Source organism: Euleptes europaea, chromosome 3 (genome assembly GCF_029931775.1).
Source record: "Euleptes europaea isolate rEulEur1 chromosome 3, rEulEur1.hap1, whole genome shotgun sequence".
Taxonomy (NCBI): domain Eukaryota; kingdom Metazoa; phylum Chordata; class Lepidosauria; order Squamata; family Sphaerodactylidae; genus Euleptes; species Euleptes europaea.
The window spans coordinates 63,485,255-63,512,035 of NC_079314.1; the positions used below are offsets into that span (position 1 = coordinate 63,485,255).

The 26,781-nt window shown below is 42.2% G+C and overlaps 1 protein-coding gene across 1 annotated transcript in view; it reads left to right on the forward strand.

Annotated features, from left to right (window-relative positions):
• Positions 1-26,781, forward strand: part of IMMP2L (inner mitochondrial membrane peptidase subunit 2) — a 595,832-nt gene that overhangs the window by 391,064 nt on the left and 177,987 nt on the right. The window contains exon 3 of the mRNA XM_056846163.1: positions 4,380-4,445. Coding sequence (XP_056702141.1) covers positions 4,380-4,445 — 66 coding nt within the window. The remainder of the gene's footprint in view (positions 1-4,379; positions 4,446-26,781) is intronic.

Genomic DNA, 26,781 nt, shown 5'->3' on the forward strand with positions numbered 1-26,781 from the left:
GATACTACCAGCTGGGATTTCTCAGGTGTATAGGTTGCCAGCTCTGGGTTGGGAAATACCTGGAGATGTTTGGGGTGGAGCCTGAGGAAGGCGGGGTTTGGGGAGGGGAGGGTCTTCAATCGCCAAAGTGGCCATTTTCTCCAGGTGAACTGATCTCTATCAGCTGGAGATCAGTTGTAATAGCAGGAAATCTCCAGCTTGTACCTGGAAGTGTTCTAACTAGACAACAACCTATGCTGAATATACAATAATTGTGTAGAACAACAACAGCACGCGGCTTGAATTGAACATCAATTTTTTAGTTATTTAGTAATAGAAAAGCAAAGATAACAACAATACAGTAGACTGATTAAATTGAATGAATAGATAAATAAATAAAGAACCCCTCAGAGGGGTAATATCACCCAAGTCTGGAGAAAGTAAGTCCATATGCAGGAGGGTTGCGTCACCCTGTATGCTGGAGTCCAGATGATGTGTAGGTTGCGTCACCTCACAACGGTAAGTCCAAAACGAAATCCATTTGTGTTTCGTTTTGGACTTACCGTTGTGAGGTGACGCAACCTACATATCATCTGGACTCCAGCATACAGGGTGACGCAACCCTCCTGCATATGGACTTACTTTCACCAGACTTGGGTGATATTACCCCTCTGAGGTTCTTTATTTATTTATCTATTCATTCAATTTAATCAGTCTACTATATTGTTGTTATCTTTGCTTTTCTATTACTAAATAACTAAAAAATTGATGTTCATTGCGAGCCGCGTGCTGTTGTTGTACCTGGAAGTTGGCAACTCTAGGTTTCAAGTGTTGCGTACTGTCTCTTCAAGATGCTAGCCCAGAAGGCCTCAGTGTAAACAGGCTTAGTGCCATTAGGAGGGAAGCAGCTTCAGTTTTCTTCCTGGTAACTGCAGGAGCGCTGGGAGCCTGCAAGACAATTCAAAACCAGGCCAGTACAATCAATGGACTAGATGGCCAAGAAAAAGCTTTTAGTTAAGTGCTGTTGCATTTCCTTTTCAAGCCAAGTTGTTTGCCCTGACATTTTCAGTGTTGTTAGAAATCAAACCATTAAGTTAAGAACTCTGGGTGGAATCCACCTGCTTCTAAAACACCCAGAAGTAGTGAGAATAATTTGATACCAGACCACCTTTTTCCATATTGCTGGGTCAATATTAAGCTGTGCTGGTCCAAGGGTTGCCAATTCCAGTATGGGAAATTCCTGGAGATTTGAGGTGGTTCCTGAGGAGGGTGGAGCTTGCATAGGGGAGATTGCTCAGCAGGATGTGATCCTATAGAGACCTCCCTCTGAAGTTGCCAGGGAACTGATCTCTGAAGTCTGAAGATTAGTTATGTGTTTCAGGCCTAGGGTTGCCATGTCCCTCTTCGCCACCTGCGGGGGTTTTTTGGGGTGGAGCCTGAGGAGGGGGGTTTGGGGGAGGGAAGGACTTCAATGCCATAGCGGCCATTTTCTCCAGGTGAACTGATCTCTATCAGCTGGAGATCAGTTGTAATAGCAGGAGATCTCCAGCTTGTACCTGGAGGTTGGCAACCCTATTCAGGCCCCGCCTGGAGGTTTGCAATCACAGCTGGGCCATACAGAAGAATTTGATGTTAGTCAACAGCCCCAGGGGTCTCCAACTTTTTAGAGCCTGCAGGAACATCTGGAAATCTGAAATGGCCTGGGGGGTGCAGCAACAAAATGGCTGCCAAAAATGGCTGCCATAGGAGGCGGAGCCAGCCACAAAATGATTGCCACAGCTTCAGTAACCCAGTACAGACCCCTGTGTTAAAGTGGCAGCTGCTGCCAAAGCAACATTTAAAAAAATCTTCACAGCTGATCAAATCTCCAGTAGTCAATCAGAAGCCTTCCTGGCCAAAAGCTGTACCTGGCTCCAACCACTTCCTAAAAACACTTGGCGGGCCCAGAAAAGGTGTCGGTGAGCTCCATTGTGCCCACAAGCACTATGTCAGGGACCCCTGAACTAGCCTGTTGTGACTGTTATGTAGTAAGACTGTCTTAGCTAATAATACTGCTGGGGCAGAACAAATGCACACAGTTTTCGTCTGACTGCAGCAAACTTTTGCTACAGTCTATCCCCTAACAACTCCTGCTGCACCAAGAACATAACATTAACCTTTCTTATTTGGTGTACTGATTCTCCAATATACACAGGAACCATGTTGTTCCCTGTGCTCATTCCCATTTGGCCAAATGGCAAAGCAGAGATTAGCAGGGCCAGAAAGGTTAATGCGTTAAAGTACTAATTCTACAAAACCCTGGCATGTTTGTGAGAGCTCAAACACCTCACATCTGTGATAAATAACATCACTTTTTCTGGGTTTTTTTTACAATACACTTTTTATTCCTTTACTTTCACGGCTTTCAGCAGTCCCTTTGAGTCCATCAGGGACCACTGTGCCTTTAGGTACACAGTCTCGATACTAATTGGCAACCTCTGCCCCAACCGTCAGCATAAAAGAGTCTTAATTCACTTAGATAGCTGAAATTTCATTCTTGGATAATCAAAGGCAATAATATGTTTTCTTCTTTTCTGTTAACTGTTCTTGTTTGACAGGTATTCCCCTCTAACTATTAAGGGATTTCATACCTGTCTTTCTTTCTGGATGTCACTGATTCATTAAAACCTTTATCTAGCATTGCTTCAGTAAATCAGTATCTGTGAACCAGAAGTGGCCAACGATTTATGTAAAATCTATCTCAGAGATGGGCTCACCTTTCTGCACCTGAGGGGAAAACTTGTCTCGATGGGTCAGCCTAATTATCTTATCTCCATCTTTAGGATCCAAGTGGTCTATAAAGACTCCTCAGCTTCCATTTCTCCCCTGTCTAAGTGGCCTATGTCAGGGATGGGGAACATCCGGCCCGGGGGCCAGAACTGACCAGCGAGGACATTTTCAGTGGCCCTCAGGAGCACCAGGGCCCCTCCATAGAAACATGGCTCAGCAGGGTGGCTTCAGGAACAGTTTTGGGGAGGGCCCTGGAGCTCCTGAGGGCCACTGAAAATGTTAATCAGCGAGTGGAGGGGGGAGGGAGAAAGACGCTTCCCCCAAGGCAGCTCCTACAGACACGGCATGCAGGAACGCCAGGCACACTTAAAAAACCCCTCACCGCCTCAGATGTTGAGCGGCAAGAGGGTTTTTTAAAGTGTGCCTCAGTGTTCCTGCACACCTTGGCAGCGTGCACAACTCCGCGCAACCGGGCTTCAACCTTCCCGCCTTCCCACCCCGCCCCCAGAGTCGCCTAATTGGCTCCCGTGCGGATGCTCCGCTACCGGGAGCAGCTGGCTTCTTCTCCCCCCTCCCTCTTGCCACTCAACAGCTGACTTCCTTCCTTCCTTCCACCCCAAAAACCTCCCGCTGGTGGTGAAGAGGACCTGGCAACCCTAGCCTCTCCCCTCCCATCCCCCCACCCCTCCAGGAGATCTATGACCGGTATGGCCCCCGAACGATGTGATAAATATGCAAATGGCCCTTGGCAGAAAAAAGGTTCCCCACCCCTGGCCTATATAATCCTAGAATTTTATCAACACCCTCAGAAGAAAGAGGGATTTGTTGCACATGGATGTGTGTTCGCTATATCCCTATCTGATTTTTAAGCATCTTCATATCTTTCTTATGGATTTCTGACTTATGGTTAATAAGGAAACAAAAGTTGAGGATGATATGGCTGTTGAGTCAAAGCTGTTGTGATCAATTTCAACAGTAGGGTCTGAAGTTCTAAAAGCCACAAACTGGGCAACTTTAATGGTTCCAGTTCCTTATTGCCATATAGCTGTTCTTCTCAGAATGCAACAAGGACTTATAACTATTCTTATTGGTGATACTAATATTGTTATGCATGTCAAATGATGTTCCAAGCAGTGTGGAATTTTCTTTATAAAACGTAGTGAGAAGATTTGTCTTCATCAGATTATTTAATTTTCATCTCATTTTGAGGTTATTTTCTAAAATAAATGATTGACGTGAATATTTATGTATGTGGTTATGATGGCATTTAGTAGTACATTCATCTTTAAGTATGTGAATCCATTTGCAATCAACTCTACATCATCTACAACAGGGCACTTATTTGATAATCACTAAATATTTTGCACATTCAGTTTTCAGTAGCAAGATGGTGACTTATCTTGGTCTTGGCAGTCAGCTATCATCACAGCACCTGTTTTTCTCCACAGCAGCTTGAAATGAGAATGACAGCACTGATTTAACAAGAATATGACAGATGCCATATTAGGAAAAACAACAGATCCTCTAATGATTTAAGCAGTCTCCAATTCATAGTGGATTTTATTCTCTTCATTTTCTCAAAACAATTAGAACATTAGACATTGAATAACCTTTCTCCCCTTTTTTTGCAGGTCTCCAAGAAACCCGGAGCAGAAGATCATTAAACGAGTGATTGCTCTTGAAGGAGACATTATCAAGTAAGTATTATATGCCATCGCCTCTGACTCCTTATAATAATACAGCACCTTTTTGGTACAATTTTAGTTAGTATCCAAGACAACCATGACAATCTGTCATTTTGGTGCTCTGTATTATTAACAGAGATATCAATGCTATATCCTTTCATAGAATCATAGAGTTGGAAGGGACCACCAGGGCCATCTAGTCCAACCCCCTGCCCAATGCAGGAATATCACAACTACCTCCCCCACACACACTCAGTGACCCCTACTCCATGCCCAGAAGATGGCCAAGATGCCCTCCCTCTCATAAACTGCCTCTCATGAACTGCCTACGGTCATAGAATCAGCATTGCTGATTCACATAATGAGATTAGAAGACTGATACAAAGATAGGTAATAGTTCAAGTAAATCTTGTATAGTTTTGTAGGCCTGTTGAAGAGATTCAAAAATTAGTTAATGCTTGTTATGAATTCAAATTAATAAATGCCTTATTGAACTTTAGTGAAGGCCATTGCATCCCAAATTCCAAATTCCCTTTTAATCATAGGATATGAATCCATGTAAAGAATACGTGAAAAACTCCAAGGTGCCATTATACATTGGTATGCTTAATAAATATTTCATTTCAAGAAGGGATGTCATATTTTTCATATATGCATTAGTTGGAAATGTCAGCTTATCTCAAAGTGCATCGATTGGATTTTAGCAGCATTAAGTTAAAAAAAAGAAAAGAAAAATGTGTAATAACAATGTAAACATTAAGGTGAACATCAACACTGTTTGTTAATTCTTCCTCCTCTTTAGATATCAGCCTCCAGTGGTCAGAAACAGTAATATATCTTCAAACTATCTAAAAGTAGATTTGTTAATTTCATGTCAAAAGCCATATTCGTAAAAATGCAGTGTTTTCATGTCATTAACTAAAACTAGTATAGTTAGCATTTCATTTTTGTTCAGTGCTGCAGATATAAGGAGTAACTATTTCAACACTGCATTAGCTCTGTAGAAAACATGTAGTTGTTTGGTTTGTATATTAATTTTATTAGGATATTAAAAAAAACCAATGCAAACCCTGACAGCAAATATAAGATAAGGTAGTATCTAATGTCCTAGAAGATACATTTGATCAGAAAGCTGAAGTGATGTGATGTACAGTTTCTGAGATTATAAGAATGGCTTGGAACAGATTGAAAAACTGAGCAGCCTGCCTAAATGACAGCTATGGCATTTTTTCTGTTGCAATTTTGGTTCCCATTGAAGGCTTTGGATAGTGAATAAGGATAAACCTGTGCTGAACTCCCAGTCAATTCCCGCTGACTTTTCAAAAGACCCAAAAATTAATGTAAAGTAATTTAAGATATTTAGTATACTATACTATACTATGTTAGTATAGTATAGAAGAACATAATGTATACAACTTATTAAAATGATTGAATGTTATTAATTTCTCCCCTATCCTGCCCCTCTGAATTACAGCTGAAAACTGATGCTAGATAGGTTCCAGCAGCACTATTTCTTAAAAAAATAATAATCAGCAATTGGGTTTTGCTCCTCTTTGAATTAAGGTCAGGTGTTTGTTTTTTTAACGAGAATGCTGTTTTTAAATCAGTTAGCCATCGTAGTGTAAAGAAGAAGAAGAAGCAGATTTCCATTTTCTCAAGATGACCTTCATTAGCAATGCCTTGTTTACATTGACCAAATCATGCAGTTATGGCCAGAAATTAAGTACTTCTTCTATTCCCTGACAATAGTGTCTTCTTGCTTCTACCATCAATATGTCCAGTTACGAATTCAAAGTACATGGAATGACATTCTTGCTAGTTGCTCATTGACTATAGTTTAGAATACCCTTTCTCCAGAGAATTGGCAAAGCCCAGTTTGAGCATCTGCTCAAAATGGGTTAAAAGACAAATCAGTTGGTGTTGGTGGCAGCAATCGTGTCAGGAGGAGGCTGGAGTTTTATCATTTGTGAGGACTGAATGTTCATTTTAACTCATTAGTTCTTATAGTCATGTGTTAACAGTATTTGTTACCTCTCTGAATGTTGGAATAGGCAGGTAACCAACTGAATACAAAAATGAAATGAAATGCAAGTTCCAAATATGTTCTAATCAGCATTTCTGGTGAGTAGGTTGTAGTTTTGCATATAGCAAAAAATAAATTACTGCTAAATCTTTCCTTGTACTACGAAGGGCAAATGATACATGCTGAAACAGATTTTAATGGGAGTTTCTATAATTGAAAACCAAAGCACAGTGACCTCCTATTAGAGGCTAATAAGTGATAGGATTTTTCAAAGGATAGAATACACTGGCAAATAAGGCAATCAATGCACAGATTAGATAAAGGTAGATGCTAAAAGAAAAGGTGACCTTCGGTGAATTTTAGAGGATAGCTTTGGCATCTGATGGATTTAATCAGAATTTCAGTCCTAATGAAAGCATCTTTGGAAATCAAAATGAATGTGCCAGCAAAACACCAGAAATTAAATTCACTTCACAATGAGGTCTGGCAAAAGGGCGCCTCTTAATTTTGTGCTATTCCACACCTTTGTCATCTTCCCAATGTAACAAGCATGTGGAAAAGGAAGATTTAGGGTCTGAGGTGATAAAAATCACTCTAGTGTTTCTAAGCCTTACACAGTTGTTAAAACTTTAATTAAACAGGTTTACAAGGAAGAGAAGAGAGACTAAGTTCATAAACGAGACAGATATGCTTTGTAAATGAAGAAGAAAGCTAATTAAACCAAGCATAGCAGCACAATATTAATTTTTTAAAAACACTTCTAGCATATTTGTAGTAAATCTTGCCATGGCTACTGCATATTTCCTAATGAGTTATTCTACAATTTTAAGTTCAGCATATTTGCTGCCAAGTATTCCTAGCTAGGTAAGAAAATTGTATCCTTAGGCATTATGCTAATATTTATTTCAGTAATTAACTCTTTCAGCCCTGATGATAAAAGAAGTTGCTCGATGCTTTGGTTCTGATTAATGGGTTTACAGGTGACCTGCTGTGCCTCTGTCATTTGACATATGAGGTTTCAGTGTGAAGTACATATCTGATAAAATTGCACACCAGCTACATACTAATGGTCAAATAGTAATGAAGCAGGGCTGTCTGCCAATATCATTTCCTTTAGCCCAAGAGGAAACAGAGAGCAATTTTTCCTAGTTACATATGCTGTGCAAATTCTGTCAGCGTAGTTCTTATCCCTTTCTACATCTTTCAAGAATTACTTTATAGCAGAGTCCCTTTTTCAGTGCCTTTAAAAAATGTATTCATTCTAAGATCAAGACAATATGTCCTATTAGAAATTTAACATGGAGAATCTGTTTTGTAAGTATTTTATACTTACAATATACTTACTGTTGTGTATGTAAATAGTTATTGCCGGTAGCAGGGAAAACCGGGGAGTTTGAGTCCCAAGTGAAGGCCCCTAAACCCGCACATGCCATTGGCCACTTGGGGGACTGTTCCCCCCCAATCACGGATCAGGGGGGGAGTGGCCGCAGGCGGCCAGGGGGGCATATAAGCGGGGCCGGTTCACTGAGTTCTCCAGTTCTGTTCTTGTTCTGAATAAAGCAGTTGTTGTTGGAACTCCGTCGCCGTCCTCTTGTGTCCTCCCCACGCGGACGTAACAGTGGCGACGAAGGCTGGTAGGCAGTCCGGCTGTTCTGCTGAGTCTCGCTGAAATCACTCTGCTGCATTCTCAGTGCCGGTAAGCAGCCCGGTCCGCCTTGCGAAATCACTCGACACACGTGGGAGACACAACACCCCGCACCGCGACATGGCCACCAAAGGATCCATGGATGGACACCACCCACCCCAGCGAGTGGGAGAGCTACGCCGACCGCCTCGCGTTCTTCCTGGACACGAACAACGTGTCCAACGCTGGCAAGAAACGGTCACTTTTCTTCAGTGTGTGCAGCCCTCTGACCTTCCAGTTGGCACAAAACCTGCTGGCCCCTGCGAAGCTGAGTGACACGCCGTTCTATGCCATCATGGCAGCGAGTGTGGCCCCATTGTGTTCCTGCTGTTCATTGGGGATCAGAACTGACACACCAGTTATCTCCCCCTACCCTTTCCCATTCCAGGTCCCACACTGCACCCACAACAATTGGAAAAAGCTGCAATTTGCAGGGTGGGCTGTTTACAGGGACCACCCCTGACAATGTCCCCTCAGCTTGGCACCCACACAGCCTGGCCGCAGGCTTGTGGGCAAGGGCATGGCAGGGAAGAAGCCACAAGCTGCTGCAGCAGCCAAAAGCCCTTGCACCACCATATGTCACCCTCAGCCACCTGACACAAAGGAACACAGGGCATGGCCATTGGAGCTCCTGCAAGTGGATACAGGGGCTTTCCAAAGCCCACTCCAGAGTGCTGTGTTCTGCCTTTTACATTTGTTTTTTTCCCCTGAAAAGGAGATGGGGTGACAATGACTTCAGAGCTAGGAATCTCCACAATCTGTGCATATCAAATATTCTTCTTCATCAGCTTGTAGCTTTATTTCTGTGGCGTTTAGGGTGGCCTCAGGGAAAGCCCTGCCAAGATCCTCACGGGCCACCCTAATGCAACACTAGTGCCCCTTACACTCAATTCTATCCCCAGCCTTCCACTTTTTGCATATAGAGTTTTCCCCACACCCAAAACTCCTTACAAGCTTGTTATTTAGAGTCCATTCCCTTGTGCCATCCCTTTAGCCCATGTCCCACAGTCTTCCCCTGGTCCATCTGTTTCCCCGTCAGCAAGACCTCCAAGGGTTCTGAGTGCTTTCCTAATGAGAGGCCAGAGGCACCTTTTATCTGCCATCTTGCTTCACTTGTACCTGGCTGCTTCACTTCTCTTCTCTGGCATTCCCTCCTGGGTCCAGGTCAGTCAGCTCCCCTGGGGTCTCCCTCCTTAGAACAACCTCTGAGTACTCTTTGTGGCAGCCCTCTTCCCTTTGTTCCCAACTACCTTCCACTGCTCTTTTCTTTTGGTCACAGCCCCCTGCTTGCCTCATTTCAACCACATCTACCTCCTTCCTTTTCTCCCTGTGGCTTCTGTATTCCTTCTCTCCAACAGCTTCTGTGCCTCCACATAGCCTCCAGCTATTCCCAGGGTTGGCTTAAAAAGTGCTCTGCTGGACATCCCTTCCCTGCCCCTTCATCATCATAGGGGAGTCACTTTCAGCTTGATTGTCTCCCCTTACAGTCTGGCTGATTGCTGTCTCCTCATACCTGTCGAGCTTTTCCAGCCAGACCTGTTGGCCACAATTTCTTTTGGGGAGGGGGCTTGGCCACCACAGGGGAGGGAGGCAATTGGTTGCTCCCTTAGTCAGCATTCTCAGCTGTTCGGGGCCTCATGGGCATGGCCATGGCTGTGGGGAGGGAACTTGGTTTTTGCCACCCTATGGCTGCCTATTGGAAGCACTGTGTTTTTTGACAATGCAATTTTGTGCCTCTGTCTGGAGGCATTCCTGGGCTGAAAGGGCTTAAGGAGCAGACTGACTCTGGGCACACCCTATGATCCACCCATGAGGACTGCAGCTCAGAGGCTTGTGCCTGAGTTGTGCGGGTGCCCGGGAGCAGCACAGTAATGCTGGTGTCCTGTGCTGTCCTAATTGGCCCTCATGCCAGCATACCTCAGTGTAAGGGTCAGTCAGCTCCCTAAGCCCATTCAGCCACCCCTTAGGATTGTGCTGTAAGCCTCCATTTTTAATAAATTGGAATCAAAAGTATTGGCATCTTGTTTGGCAAAATGTATTTTCCATAACAGAACTTCATCTCCAAAATAAATGACCACTGTTAGAAAGACCAGAATCTAATCAGTGGTGAAAAGAGGCAATAGTTTGTTTGAGAGGCAAAGATAGTATGTAAATTGTTTGTAATAAAATTTGTGCAAAGAGAGAGAGAGAGAGAGAGAGAGAGAGAGAGAGAGAGAGAGAGAGAGAGACCGAAGAAACTGTGAGTTTGTGCATACAGTTTAAGTAGAGCCAGTGTTGTGTAGTGGTTAAGAGCGGTGGTTTGAGCAGTGGACTCTGATCTGGAGAACTGGGTTTGATTCCCCACTCCTCCACATGAATGGCAGAGGCTAATCTGGTGAACTGGATCTGTTTCCCCACTATTACACATGAAGCCAGCTGGGTGACTTTGGGCTAGTCACACTCTCTCAGCCCCACCTCCCTCACAGGGTGTCTGTTGTTCGGAGGGGGAGGAAGGGTGATTGTAAGCCAGTTTGATTCTTCTTTAAGTGGTAGAGAAAGTCGGCATATAAAAACCAACTCTTCTTCTTCTTTTAATTATTTACCCAGAAAGGCATTTATTGTTTTAATGAAGGACATAAGCTTGGGAATGAGTGGTAAATGTCAGACATATTTAGCTTCTTTGGGATGAAAAGGGTAAAATTTCTCAAGCTAAGAGGATATTCTGTCTTCTGACAAATAGCAGTCTTGAAATTTAAGTAACTTCAAATGCCATAAGTTAAAAATGGAAACATGTTGCTAAAAGCACAGGATCAGTTCAAACTGGAAAAGGCTTTATGGTTTATAGTAATGAACACAGATTATAATGTATTTAATGAGATGTAATGATTATGTAGCTCAAAAAAAGAAATCATTTATCATGGTGGAAGAAGGCTTTATTTAAGACCATATGGGCATATACCACAGTTCACTAAGAATTTACACATATGCTACACTCACCAATAGGGATGCTGTAACACCCCCCCCCCAAATATGAGTGAACAGCACACTGCTTTAGAACCACTTAGCTACCCAGGATCATTAGGCAGGGACACGGTTGCTCAATGCATTGGCAGAGTTTTGGGCGATAAGTAGTTCTAAATGTTATGGCAGTGGCTGAGATTACTCCTCATTGGGAGTAATCTATTTTTAATGGTGTCCTCTGGTATATGTCCAAAGTGCAGTTTTTCTTATATTAACCTTATTTGAAAGATGCATTTCCCCTCTTTTGAATTTTTGGGGAATTTTCTCTGTATTCTAAGTTTTTTGGTAATGAATTAAGATAGTCTGTCTAAAGCAGAGAATATGCTATGTAGATTATCTGAGACGGGTAAACAGAAGTCGTCCAAAATGTTCATGCTGTTGAAAGCTTATGTTTGAATGGAGCTCAATGAAATACCACATCTATTGAATGGATGTTGTGAACTATTTCTTTAGTTCTGCTTTCTTGTACTATAAACAACATTATTTGCCCTGGGATGGGACCTGTTGTGCAGTTAGACAAACAAAGCATGAAGTTATCTGGTGCAAGAGACCCTGTTATAAAGCATTCCAGTTAAACTAGGTAACAAAAATAATGCACGCAGCTGAATCACAGTTCATTCAATTACATAAAACTTTACTGTGCTCCACATTTTATAGTAATTGACATTTTAAGTATATCCATAAAGTCCATACTGAGTCCATAAAAAATATGTTTTAATGCATTTACCTCAATCAAGAAGCTCTGGGGTGAGTACTGGGCCTTCTCCATTCTCTTCAGTGTCTGTGAATACTCCATGTGCTCAGTGGGAATATGCACATGGAGCATTTCCGCTACATGCAGAGTTTGGTATGCAAACAAGAACTCAGAACAGTTCTGGAGTATGACCATTGATCCCATTCACCAGAAAACTATATGAATGGCTCTGTATACCCAGGAAGACTTCATTCTTTTTGTGTTATTATTAATTTCCCTTCTCTAAATTACAAACTGTGTTTTAAACCTCATGGGAGGAAGAACTTCAACCATAATTTACAGTGTGTCTGTTCATTGTACTTAAAGAGGCTTGCTGATAGTAGCCATTTCCTTTATTTGTTTAGAAAGCATCCATCTTGTTTTTCAACCAAGTTCCTACGACTTTACAGAAAATAAAATTACAAAACAATAAAATCACACAACTTAAAAGAGCAAATTAAAAAACAAACAAACCAGCAACTAAGTAAATCTGCCCTGACTGGATAGCCCAGGCTAGCCTGATCTCATCAGATCTCAGAAGCTACGCAGGGTCAGCTCTGGCTAATATTTGGATGGGAGACCTCCAAGGAATAACAGGGTCATGATGCAGAGGCTGACAATGGCAAACCACCTCTGAACTTCTCTTGCCTTGAAAACCATACAGGATCCCATAAGTCAGCTGTGACTTGACAGTACTTTCCACCCCCAAGTAAAATCTGTAGGCAGCAACGAGCACTATATAGTTTAACAAGATATTGCACAAATAAGTGTTTAGAATCTTCTTTAAAATAATCAGGTCCTATACCATATAGATCCCAACTGAAGACATTCATTCAGAGGGACTCACCAGTCCTATGTAGCTTGGGGAAGAGCAATAAATTGGCTTGGATCCCCTGGAAAGTGTCTGCAGATGGAAGTCTTTCCATCTATGAAAAGCATGAGGGGGCAGTCAGTAGTCTACTGCAGGAGGGGAGTAGGTGAAAATTGCTTCTCCCCTTGTGCACATGGAAGTCTCTAATGGATCCAAGCCAATATCCACAACAAATTTCAACAAGTGGACAGAAACGTGGGAGAAGGCACTCTCTCAGAAAAAGACTATGAAGAGCTCAGTTATCTTGGACTGAAACTGTACAGGGCACAAACTGTACTCAGCAACACCCCTGATTTGGTTTGGAAGCATAATGACCACTAGCAAGGTCAAGACAGAATCAGTACTATGTTTTTTCTGTGGTTTTGGATTCAAATCTGGCTGCCATGTTCTGAACCGTTGAAATTTCTGGCTCCCTTACAAAGGCAGCCCCACATTATAATACTGTAGTCCAAAGCAGAAGTTACTAGTGCATGCACCTTAGAAGTTTCCCCATATTCTAGGAAAGAGTGTAGTTGGTAAAACAGCTACACCTGATAAAACATGTCTTTGGCCATACTGAACCACCGAAAATAAGGCCTGGGTCCCCAAATGTACCACCCAGTAGAGGAGCTGTATCTGTGTATAACCTGTATCTGTGTATAATTTCCTAACCTAGGACTCCATCTATGAGCAACTCTGTCTCATTACAGTTTAGTCACCAAGGCCTAAAACGCACGGCCACTTACCGCGGTTTCTGCCCAGGCTCCTCCCTGTTGATTCCCAATTTCACCCAGGATCAAATCCTCACAAACGAACGGCACTTGATTTGCTGCTGGCCGAGCAATGTGTTGACCCAAAACGAACCCGGATTTGCTCTCGAGGAGCCAAAACGTTATCCCTGGCTCGTTCAACTTACCCGGAAGCGGGGCGTGGACACCAGAGGCTGTGGTTGGTCAGTGAGAGTGAATCGACCAATCACCAGGGGGAGGGGGCATTGCTGGACGACCGGGAAGTTCGTTGCTCCCTCGTTTTCTGTTTGCACGGATGGAGCAGCCACAGTTTTGCCATGGGTCATGCGTACAGATACTCCCCCGGCCCGGGTTCATTTAATCCTGGCTGGAACGGGGAGGAGCCTGGGCAGAAACCACGGTAAGTGGCCGTGCGTTTTAGGCCCATGATCCAGTCCAAGCCCCCAGTACTGGTTATTCGAGAATTCTGTTCTCCTCACAGTAAGACCAATAAGGTATTTTCCCCAATAGACATGAAGTGTGTACTATTTTTTTTTTCTTGTAGGGCTTTCTAATATAAGAAATGACTTTTTCAAATGTGCCAACTGTCAAGAATTGTTGGAGATATTCATTAGAAATGGAGATTAAAATAAACACTGTGTTATACTCATGCTAAATAATTTCCTTTTCCTTACCCAGTCGATCTTCCCTGATGGTGAACTTTTAAAATACCTGTATTTTGTTCTGCTTAAACCTTTCCAGTTCATAGCAGCTCTTTTGCTCTCATTTTTGTGCGACACATGGTGAGCCCTTTTCTACACAAATTCTTACCTTGTGTGTTATTAGTTTCTGTCTTGTATGTATGTAATAAGGCCTGTAGATAAGATTAATTTCTACCTCAGTTAAGTTTGTGAGGTAGTTCTGCTGCAGAGTGTGCAAACAACTTTCCAAAGTTTTTAATATCTTGATACAATATTCACTCCTCTATTGACAGTTTCGTTCCTAGAGCAGGAGTGTCGAACTCATTTGTTACGAGGGCCATATATGACATAAATGTCACTTCATCATGCTGGGCCATGTGTACCATAAAATTTAATGCTAGGCACCGGAGATACAAACTTTATACAAAACACAGGTGAAGCCAAGTCATGATATTATTCTTTATTTTTTACTTACAATTGAGACTTGGTGGGGGTGGCTGCCTTGGCTGAACAGTTAAATTACCATATTGCTGTCATTTGTGTGGTATTAATGTGAATCCAAAGTAATCAGGAAAACAAATAGATTGTTTTGTGGTGATAAGGAAGAACAAGAACCACTGTATCTTGTAGTGTATCAGTTTCACAGTGCAAGAATTATTCACATGCAAATGTATGAAAGCACTAAACATTTCAATTGCAAGTGAAGTTAGATATGTTTTTCAAAATCATATAATTTGCTTAAATATTTAATAAATTGCTCATGAAATAGGACCGAACTGCACATGATTTCCCTACTTTTTTACTCTGGGTTAAAATACTCTGGGTCCTTTATTGGTTCTGTTCTGCACCTTATAAGTGTAACCAAAGTTTTTTGACTGGTCTATAGTTATAGTTGAATTAGTAAGTGAAGTACATCCTTTGGGACAGGATTGCTTTGCATTCTTGTGCCCATTCTTCACTAGCAATGAAGAGAATCTCTGTATGTATTAAGAAAAATAATCCATGTGCATCCAGATACTGTATCACATATGTCTAGAGTTCTAGAATGCATTCCAATTATAATGAGAAAATAACAAAGCTCATTTCTCTATATAATCTTTTTAACTGCAATATTATGCTTTTGTTAGACAGTTAAATAAAAATATTTACAATACAGTGTGGTGTCTTTGAACTACGGGTATTTTAATCAAGCCATTGCAAATTTAAACGATGTTGGATGTAGTCATGAGTGTATTACCAGTGCAGTTAACGGTAATAACATGCAAGTTTTTTTTCTTGCTTGTGTTATTAAATACCTCTCTATAGCTAAACCTAAGCCAGTATTCTCAATCTGTAGCAATCTGGGGACCACCAGTTTAATTTTAAAATGTTTACATACCCCATACTCCTTTTCCTTCAGCACCCACTGTATGTCAGACAGCCCTTTTTCTAAGTGCATGGGGCAATCCATGTATGGTCCATGAAGGTTTCCTTCCTCTTGTGACAACCATCTTAGCTAAATTGAAATTCAAGTTTAAAAGAATATTTTATTGTCTGCACTTGACCTTACAAGATCAGGTCTCAGAGGGTAGTTAATTCTGTAGGAGCACAGATTCTGTAGACAATCCCGATACAACTTTGAATCTGTCTCATCCTTTTTTCCCCCCTTTCCAGGAACAATAGTTTTGTTTTGTTTTAAAAAGAGAGTTTTGTTAAACCTCTGGTTTTCCACTTCTCTTCAGCAGTATAGTATATTCCGTGAATAAGTGAGAGACTTTCTAATATGTTAATGGGGGGTTGCCTTAATGCTGCCAGTCAACAGCCATAGAGGTATCAATGTTCTCCTTTCATAGAAGAAAAGTGAAATAGTCTGAGTTTCAGAAGGATTAGTCCAAACCAACGGTCACAGTATTCTCTTTTGCTCCTCAAGGGAATGATGGTGGAAATAATCTGTCTCATCCCTTGATTGCAACACATTTTGCCCTGGATACAGCAATAAAATGTCCTTATTGGTTAATTTCTAGACAGATGCCAGCTGACTATGGGTGGAAAGGGGCACTGGAAAACTTTCATAGTTTCTTTGCTCATAGAAAAAGAAAAAGAGCAGGATCTCACACAACCTGCATTTTGATTGAGCTGAGCTGGGGACTACAGGCAGGGGTGAGTTTAAACTTTGCCTTTTTTTAAATGCTGGGAAGCCTAACTAAACTGAGGATTTAATTGAGGTTTGCTGGGAGAGGGTTGTGATTGTTGTGCCAGTGGGTGATTGAGGTTGATTGCTGCCTGAAAGCTTGATTGTTCCCTTGTTAAGTAGGGTTGTTGTGATTGGAGCTTGTGTCTGAGAAGTGGTGGCTGTGAGCATTTAAATTCCAAGGCTCCTGCTCACCAGAGGCTCTTGCCCTGTGGCTCTTAGCCTGTGGATTGTGACTGGGGATCTGTAGGTGAGTATAAAATCTTTTTATCTTGGCAGAGTAACTCTCTCCATCCGGTTGGAGTACCGAGCAACTTGAATATCTATGTGAATTAGCAGCAGATAGCTGCAGGGCAAGGAACTTCTGCACTCAGTTCTTATTTGGTACAGGAAGAGTGCAAGAGAGTAAAGGGCAGGGTTACAACACCAAAGAATAATATAATGATTAATTAATTAATAAAATAACAGTTATGAAGGTAGAACGCCAGCAGGGGTCAGGGGGCTAGCCAGTGTACTGCATGGAGTGTCACATGTATGATTATCTGCCTGCTGGACAGAAGTCATGGGTGTGTGCTCGGTGCAGGGAGCTCCTGGCTCTCAGGAAGCAAGTTCACTTCCTCGAGGCCAAGGTAGCTCAACTGGAGGAGCTGAGGCAGGCAGAGAGAAAGGTGACTAAGGACTCCGGGGATGAAATAGTCACATCCCAGTCCCAAGGCGACTGCAACCTGCCAGTCAAGGATGATGGAGCCCTTGGGAAAGGAGGCCATCTCACTGAGGGAGGGGGATGTGGTACCTTAGAAGGGACCTCTTCATTGGTAGATGAACAGATATCCTCTCATACCGAGGATATGCCTCAGAGGGGAGGGGGGCTTCTTGTAGTGGGGGATTCAATCCTTAGGAATGTAGATAGCTGGGTTTCTGGTGGGTGCATTGACCGCATGGTGACTTGCCTGTCTGGTGCGAAGGTTGCGGACATATAGGTAGTCTGGTAGGCAGTGCTGGGGAGGAGCCAGTGGTTGTGGTGCATGTTGGCACCAACGATGTGGGGAGATGTAGTCCGGAGGTCTTGGAATCCAAATTTAGGTTGCTAGGCAGGAGACTAAAAGCCAGGACCTCCAAGGTAGCTTTCTCAAAAATGCTACCTGTTCCACGTGCAGGACCAGCTAGGCAGGCACAGTTGGTGAGTCTCAATGCGTGGATGAGATGGTGGTGCAGGGAAGAGGGCTTTAGATTTGTAAGGAACTGGGCAACATTTTGGGACAAGCCGGGCCTATACAAAAGGGATGGGCTCCACTTGAACCAGAATGGAACCAGACTGCTGGCGCATAATATAAAAAAGGTGGCAGAGCAGCTTTTAAACTGAACCTGGGGGAAAAGCCGACAGGAGCTGAGAAGCATCTGGTTCGGGCAAACTCAGGGCACACGGACAAAGGGAAAATTGCTTCAGTTTGCCCACATGGGAATTACTTGGACATGAAAGGGAATGGAAAAAAAATGATGGATAGCCACTTAAAGTCACATGCCAGGCAAGTCGAAAGAGAGAAACAGTGTGGAGGTGTTTCTATGCTAATGCTAGAAGCCGCCAAGCAAAAATACGGGTTTTAAGAGAAAACATAGATATAGTGAGCATTACAGAAACCTGGTGGAGGGGAGAGAACCAGTGGGATACAGTCATCCCTGGTTACAAACTGTATAGAAATGACAGGGAAGGGCGTATTGGAGGGGGTGTTGCTATGTATATCAAGGAAGGCATAGTATCTAATAAACTAGAGACCATAAAAAGGGCAGACTTGTCCACAGAATCCTTATGGGTGACGATTCCAGGCCCCAAAGGAGATTTAGTACTGGGGACGTTCTATCGCCCCCCCCCCCCGACCAAATGGCTAAGGGTGATCTTGAGATGGAGAATGAAATTATGGAAGCATGTAAAGGTAATGAAGTAGTAATAACATGTGAGCTCTAGTCCTGCGGCAAACCCATAAACAGACTTCAGCAGACGGCAAATCCATGAAAGCAGTTTTATTGGGTAGAATCGACAGGTTTCAGAAGCCATATTCAAAAGGACACTAGTAAGGGTCAAAGGCAAGGCACATAGCATATATGGGAGAGCAAAAGGAGATAACCGGTTACCCAGGCAACCCCCCCTCCAACAGGCAGTATGGGAATCTATGAAGACTAAACATGGGGCTTAGACTGGCCTTGGACAGAATAGCACAACAGCACCTGGAAGCAGCACAACAGCATTACCACATACCATCCTCATGGCCTGCTCCTGACATAATGGGAGACTTCAACTTCCCTCATATTGATTGAATAAATGTATGCTCCAGTCAAGCCAAAGAGATAAAATTTTTAGACAACCTAAATGACTGTGCCCTCGAACACTTGGACATAGACCCAACCAGAGGGGAGGCGATCCTGGATTTAATACTCTGTGGTGCTGCCAGTGATTTAGTGCGGGATGTGGATGTAGTTGAGCCAGTTGGCAATAGTGATCACAATGGCATCAAATTTAATTTATATGTAAGTGGGAAAGTGACTGGGAAATCTCACACAATTACCTTTGACTATAAAAGAGGGAACTTCTCTAAAATGAGAACACTGGTAAAGAGGAAGTTGAAAGGAACAGTTAGGAGGGTTAAATCTCTTGAAAAGGCTTGGGGGTTACTCAAGTCCACATTACTAGAGGCTCAGCTAGCTTGTATACCTCAGGTCAGGAAAGGAAGCAATAAGTCCAAGAGGTCACCACCATGGCTAACAGGTAAGGTGAAGGAAGCAATTAGAGAAAAAGAGTCTTCCTTCAGAGACTGGAAGGTTTGCCCAAACGAGGCGAACAGAAGCAAACATAAACTTGCACAAAGGAAATGCAAGCAGATAATTAGAGATGCAAAAAAAGATTTTGAGGGGCATATTGCTAAACACATCAAAACAAACAATAATAAATTTAAGTATATTAGGAGTAGGAAACCAGCTAGGGAAGCGGTTGGACCATTGGATGACAATGGGAGTAAAGGAAGTGTAAGGGAGGATAAAGCGACTGCTGAAAAACTAAATGAATTCTTCTCATCTGTCTTCACTGTTGAAGATACAGGGCAGATTCCTTCTCCTGAACAGAGATTTTGGAGAGGGGAAAATGAGGAACTGAGGCAAAACAGTGGTAACAAGGCAGGAAGTCCTAGACCGTCTAGACAAACTGCAAACTAACAAGTCACAGGGACCAGACAGTATTCATCCTAGAGTTCTTCAAGAACTCAAATGGGAAATTGCTAAACTTCTAACAAAGATATGTAATATGTCCCTTCGATCAGCCTCTGTACCAGAGGATTGGAGAATTGCCAATGTAACACCCATTTAAAAAAAGGTTAAATACTTATTTAAATAGTGCTTCATTGGTCTCCAGAGCAGTGTGAGGTAGAAGGAGGGGCATCAGACATCCCTATCATACCATTTTTGCTGGTGGAAATTGCTGGGGTTTTTTTTTGGGGGGGGGGCTATTAGCTCCTTTCTCTGGCTCAAAGTGTCCCTGGCAAAAACTGTACAGTAGGGAAGCTGGAAGCCCTCCCTCCTCCCTCGCAATGCTCTGAAGCAATAAAGAATGTTTAGGTGAGTAAACCCATGTCATATGATTCATTGTGTGTGACAGTAAGTGAGAACCCATGTCCCTACTCCTGTTATTTGTAATGTCCAGTTTGGCTCTGAGTGAGCTTTGTTTTCACAGTCACCAGATGTTCATGGGAAGATATTTTTTAAGGTAGTAGACTAGAGATGTGTTGTCTAAGCCAGTCAGTGCTTTCTATGCTTATTTTACTGTATTGAAGAAGTAGGATTTTGACATATCTGCTCTTACCTTGACTTACATCAGACCTGTAAGGTATATGCTGTAATTTGCATCTGTCCAGGATGGTTCAAGTAACATCTGCACTTCTTAGCAGACATCCAGCATCAGCACGGAATGATCTTGTGCCAAATGGTATCTCACCTAGTGTCATCGTCATCCTCTTCTTTTCTTGATTGGCTGTCCTTAACCCGTGTCCTATTACTCACTATAAAGCCACAAACACTTCACTTTTCCTTCAAGTTCTCTGAATGAGGATGACATTATTTTTGTGCTCTGTACAGCATTGGCACACAACTGATCCCATAAAAAAATTAAATGGTAGTGTAATAACATTTAAAATAAGAATAAATATCTACATTTTAAAATACATAAATAAGAATAAATATCTCTGAAAGCAGAGGAATTTGCTCAAAAGCTATGCAGCCGATCGTTTTGATTTGTGCAGCTGTTTATATCAGAACGTGCCTGGAAACCAATCCATATGTATCTAGACACATCTGTTTATCTTTTCTAAACCTTTCCTAAAAAGAGTTATCAGCGGGCCCCATAATTGGATTCCACTTTAGCAAAAGACCTCCTTGTGATAACAGCCTCCAGAAATGTCATTTTAATTGCTCCAGTTCAGAATACATTTGAGAATATGTGTCCAGAATGTATTGCATTTTTATCCTGCTCTTCATCCAGAGAACTCAGAATGGAGTACTTGGTTTCCTCCCCCTTCTTGTTATCTCCACAACAACCCTGTGATGTAGGTTAGGCAGAGAGAGAATCACTGGCTCAAGGTCATCCTGTGTGCTTTATGATATCTAAATAGCCAGCTGCTTGCTCCTGAATCACCCACACAGAAGAATTTTATGCTCTTCAGATCAATGTATCTTCTGGTTAATGTCTGCAGAATGAGTCAGTGTAGTTTCTACCCGATATATAAAATGTACTCTGCACATTTAAAAGTCTGTGAAGAAACATTGTGGCAATATAGCAATAAGTCAAACAAGAAGGATTTACGAGCATTGAAGTCTAATAACATTGCACATTTTGTTTCAGTGTAATGTATTGTACAACTGATTGCCAAGTAAAAATACAAAGCAGAGAATGTGAAATTCACCAGTTTATGGTGTCTCCCCCCCACACTAATTGTTTTACAAAATGTAATAAACTAACCATTTTAACCTTCATATTGAGTTGCCTGGTGAATTCAGAACTGACAAGTAGTTTATGGGAATGGTTTGAAATTGTCTTAATGACATGTTTTATAAACTTGAAATGTAGGGTTGTGCATATCAATAAACTCGAACTGAAAATAAACCTGAAACTAGCCATTTCGGCAATCCTGAGCAGCTCTGGCCACATATTGCAATACTGTTGTCAGGTAAGGACTAATCCATTTGAGTCTATATGATCTCTCTGTTTATACAGAGGCCTGAATTGTATTTGGGTCTTTGCTTCAAGCGGAGCCCTCTGGTTCCTCCCCCACAATAGTGACAATAATAAACAGGTATAATTAGCCAGGTCTTAAGGTGGCAAAAAAGAGCATGTCCCGAAACACTCTTGGTCATTTTAAACTATTAACTTAGAGTGGTTTCTTCTTTAAATGTCCTGTTTTTATTGTTCCATGCATAATTCTTCTCTTGATTTCCAAAACCAGATCTATCCTTTGGTAATGTCATTTTGGGAAAATAAATAATGAGGCTCTGCAATTGAGTGCTTTTAAGTAAACTGTAATTAATTGCATGTGTAAACGCATCTACTAGGCTTGGCTGTGCAATTAGATAACTAATTATGTTGAAAATGGTGTGGCATGCTCAAATAGATTCTGGGGCCTCCATCCCATCTCATTCATTCCTGCTTAAGTATTTAAGCATGCTTCTGGCCTTTTTGTAGTCTGTTATCACCTACTGAGTGTTAAATGCATGACCAATGAAGCATGTAGTAGTAATTTCCAAATGCACGCAGTAGCAATTTCCTCTGTGTCTCAAAGGAGGACTTTGTTGCTGCAGTACATATCTGCCAATTGAATGTCATGAATAACAGGATATAGTGTATATGTTCAAACTGCTGCCATAGCTGACATTAATTGCATCCTCTTGGCCTGGCCTATCTTGTTTCATGGAGTGAAGCCCTATGCAGACATTCTGTTACGTTTTCATGAAGCAGGAGCCTGCCAGTCATATGTGAGCACAATAGTGAGGTCACTGTCACTGTGAGGCAGCATGGTGTGGTGGTTAAGAGCAGTGAACTGTAATTTGAAGAACCAGGTTTGATTCCCCATTCCTCCACAAAAAGCCTACTGGGTGACCTTGGGCCAGTCAACAGCTCTCTCAGAACTCTCTCAGCCTTACCTATCTCACAAGGTGTCTATTGTGGGGAGAAGTGACCATAACTGTAAGTTGCTTTGAGACTCCTTAAGGTAGAGAAAAGGGGTATAAAAACCTTCTTCTTCTTCTTCTTCATCATCTTCATCTTCATCTTCTTCTTCATCATCATGTTCATCTTGTGAATTGGGCAACCGGTGGATTTTCCACGAGGGCAACAGCTTCCATTCAAACCAGTTCACAGGAGACAGCGGCTACATGTATCTTACTCCGAATACATGCAGTCGATGGACTCCCAGTGTACATGGACCGAACATCTGCAGGGGGCTATACTGTGAAAGGTTTCTGTCTGTAGCTATGGGCTTCTCTGAATCTGTGGCACCAGCTGTTAGTTTATGTATTGTCAAAGGGTTGTTGATGGGGTCTACCAATGGAGATCAGTCAGTACGGCAATTTCAGTTTCTTTTTTATTTTGGGACTAGGAAGAGGCTGTCAGAGGACTCATTTGGGGAGGGGCTGTGACTTGGTGATAGATCACCTGCTTCGCGAGCAGAAGGTCCTGGGTTCACATGAACACATGAAGCTGCCTTCTACTGAATCAGACCCTTGGTCCATCAAAGTCAGTATTGTCTACTCAGACCGGCAGCCGCTCTCCAGGGTCTCAGGCAGAGGTCTCGCACGTCACCTACTTGCCTAGTCCCTTTAACTGGAGATGCCAAGGATTGAACCTGGGACCTTCTGCATGCCAAGCAGAGGCTCTACCACTGAGCCACGGCCCCTCCCCAATCAACCCCTCCCCAATCAATCCTTGGCACCTCTAGTTACAAGGATCAGATATTAGGTAATGTTAAGACCACAGGCTGAGACCCTGTTGAACCAGAGTAGGCAATGCTGACCTCGATAGACCAGTGGTCTGACTCATTATAAGGGGAGCCTGATGTGTTCGCTGACATCAGTTCATTTGGTTTTTGTTGTTGACAGTGATTCTTTTTGTGTGTGTTATGCCATTTGTATACCCCTTGTAAGCCTTTTTCTAACAGTTGCTTTTCACAGTTGCTTTAAAAAACTGTGGTATTTCAGTTAAAAGCTTTACTACATTTTCAAAACTCTAATTAGAAAGCTGATCCTTTGACCAGTTTCCAGAATAATATCAATTTGCTTCTCTTTTGCTTTCTTAAGCAATCACAATAAGAGCATATTACTCGGTTTACAATCTGTGGGCCCTCGGTTTACAATCTGTGGCTCAGTTTGTAGAGTATCTGCTTGGCATGCAGGAGGTCCCAGGTTCAATCCCCGGCATCTCTAGTTCAAGGGACCAGGCAAGTAGGTGATGGGAAAGACCCCTGCCTGAGACCCTGGAGAGCCGCTGCCGATCTGAGTAGACAATTCTGACTTTGATGGACCAAGGGTCTGATTCAGTAGAAGGCAGCTTCATGTGTTCATGTGTACTGTTGACCAAATAGCTTGCAAGAAGTAGCTGAGAGTAGTTATTAAAGGGACTACTCCTGAGTAAATGGTTCAGAATGATAGCCTTAATAGCTATTTGTAAAGCAGTTTGATTTAGAATGCCATTACCCTCTTTGATAAACTGAAAATAAAAACCGACATTTTAAAATGGCAACACTATATATTTCTATTTTGGGACAGTATTTGGGTAATTAAAAGCAAACCAGTAACCGTCTTTTGTACTGCACTTTTGAATGTTGAGAGTATTTCGTATACATATATTATCTTCTGGTAATATTTACCTTGTGAGATAGGTGAAAATTATACTGAAAATGGAGGCAAAGTCTAAAGTTTTATAATAAAACTATTCTGGAGTTGAAATTGTACTCATTTGCTTGGTAGGCAGAAAAATATGACTCTGTAAATTAAGCAAAGGAAAAGCATGTGTGTGGGGCGGGGAACCCAAATGGCTTGATAAGGACTGTATATGCTTCAGGAGCACAAAATATTGAGAGGCATTGGGTATCAATTAAAGGGCAAGGGGGATGGAAAGAAATTAAGACAATAAGATTTCCAAGACTTCTGGAGGGGCAGGTTTGTGTGGCATTTCTACATTTGGCCTTCATACTGTGCCCCCCCCCCCATTTATCTCATCTATAAAAAAATCTCATTTATAAAAAAAAACGAACCTGCATGGAGATATCTAACAAGTAGGGTTGCCAATTCTGGTTTGGGAAATTCAAGGGGATTTGGGGAGGAAAGTAGGGAAGGGGGGAGGGAGCTTGCAAGGGTGTGATGCCCTATAGTTAAAGTTGCCAGGTCTCTCTTCACCACTGGCAGGAGATTTTTGGGGTGGAGACTGAGGAGAATGGGGTTTGGGGAGGGGAGGGACTCCAATGCCATAGCGTCCAATTGCTAAAGTGGCCATTTTCTCTGGGTGAACTGACCTCTATCGGCTGGAGATCAGTTGTAATAGCAGGAGATCTCCAGCTAGTATCTGGAGGTTGGCAACCCTACCTATAGTCAATCCTCCAAAGGTACAATTTCCTCTGGGTGAACTATAATCTAGAAATCAGTCATCATTCCAGAAGAGCGTTGAGGTTGGTAACCTTACTAGCAAGATTGCTACAAGTTGACTAGTCTCACTGTTTGCCTTCTGGCAGCATGTAATGCCTCACCCTTGATCATTAGAGGAGCAAGAGGAAAAATGGGAGGAATGATGGTAATGCTTTAAGAATTTCCCCTAGTCGCTATGGTCTTTATAACGGAGATTAGGGAAAATCCCTGGAGATGTCATTTCTGGGTGATATACATCCTCCTGAAATTCCACCCTCCCCAGGCACCACCACAAAAATCTTCTAGCATTTGCCAGGGCAGGGCAGGAAACCCTAATGCTGACATATCTCTGAAATAGTTCTGTTCATTATTTTACAAATAGCTATGCTTGGGTATTTTTTTAAAAAATACAATGCTTATTAGAATTTTTAAAATAATTTGCAGGTAGCTGTGAAGTTGCTGGTTCTATTGATTTTAATGGGGCTCTGACTAACAATAGCTTTTAAAATTTATTTTCTATTGTTAACACAATACTAGGCACACAATGCCTAAGCAGTGGGAAAAAACAACAAATTAGAATTGCTGTGTAAAATGGCTACCATGTCTGTAGAGCACAAAGACAAAATTGAGGTCTTTTATGCATTTCATCCTTATCGTTCAAAAGCTTGTCTTTTATGCTAGACTGTTTTGGACATGTGTGTGTGTGTGTGTGTGTGTGTGTGTGTGTATATATATATATATATATATATATATATATATATATATATATATATAGAGCTTTGGTTCTTTTGCTTTACAATAGCTTGTTATCCATGTTTAGTTCCCCCCCCCCCACTCTTGTCTTCTGTCTAGCATTTCAGGATGTGAGTCACATTGTTAAATGAATGTAAATGTGCAGTGGAAGCTTGCAAGCTCTGCAAGGATGGGGGGGGGGAAAGAAACAAAAGGCCCTTGAACAGAGCCTACCTCTCATTTGGAACACTTGGATCTTACATTAACAAGATATTTAATCATAAGCAATCTTGGTGCAAGTATTTGATGGGGGTCTTCATCTTTGCACAGCTGGGTTTCTATCACGTGTATTTGTATACTAGTGAAGGGGGAGAAAGAAGGGAACGAACATGCCACTCATTCTCAGATTTAGAAATGGGGGCATAAGATTAGTGAATTTCCTTACATACATACACTTTGGGGCAGATTATAATCATGGTTATTTACAGTGCTTAGCAAAGGAAATTGCATTAAAGCAAGCACTGTAATTCTAAGCAAATAATGCCACAGAACAGACAGTACCGAAAGCCTTCCTGTCAGTACTGGAGAGCAGTCTCCTGGTCTAGCAGGTGTCTTCAGCTGACTCCCTAAAAGCTCTTGTGTTGCATTGCATTGAATTTTGAAGGACAGGAGGAAGAGGATTGTGGCAAGGAGAAAAGGAACATATTTACCACAGCTCTAAAAGGAGAGGTAATATAAAACAGGGCAGTTTGCATACAAAAGATAAGTGATGGTCTTAGAGGAACCTTGTTCTCATAGGTTCTCCCAATGAACCTGTGGTAGGGTCGCCATGCCTAGCCTGACAACTAGTGGGAGACTTGGGGGGGGGGGTGGACAGCTGTCATCAATAGTGTAATGTCATTTCTGTGGAAAATATGCAAGTGATGTCACACCTCTCTAGGAATTGCCACCTTACCATGCAGTTTCTGGCAACTCCTGGAGAGGTGTGGCGTCACGTCCATGCCCCTCCCCAGAAGTGATGTTACTGCATTGTCCCAATGGCCATTAAAAGTTTTTTTTCCTGCTGTCACTCTGA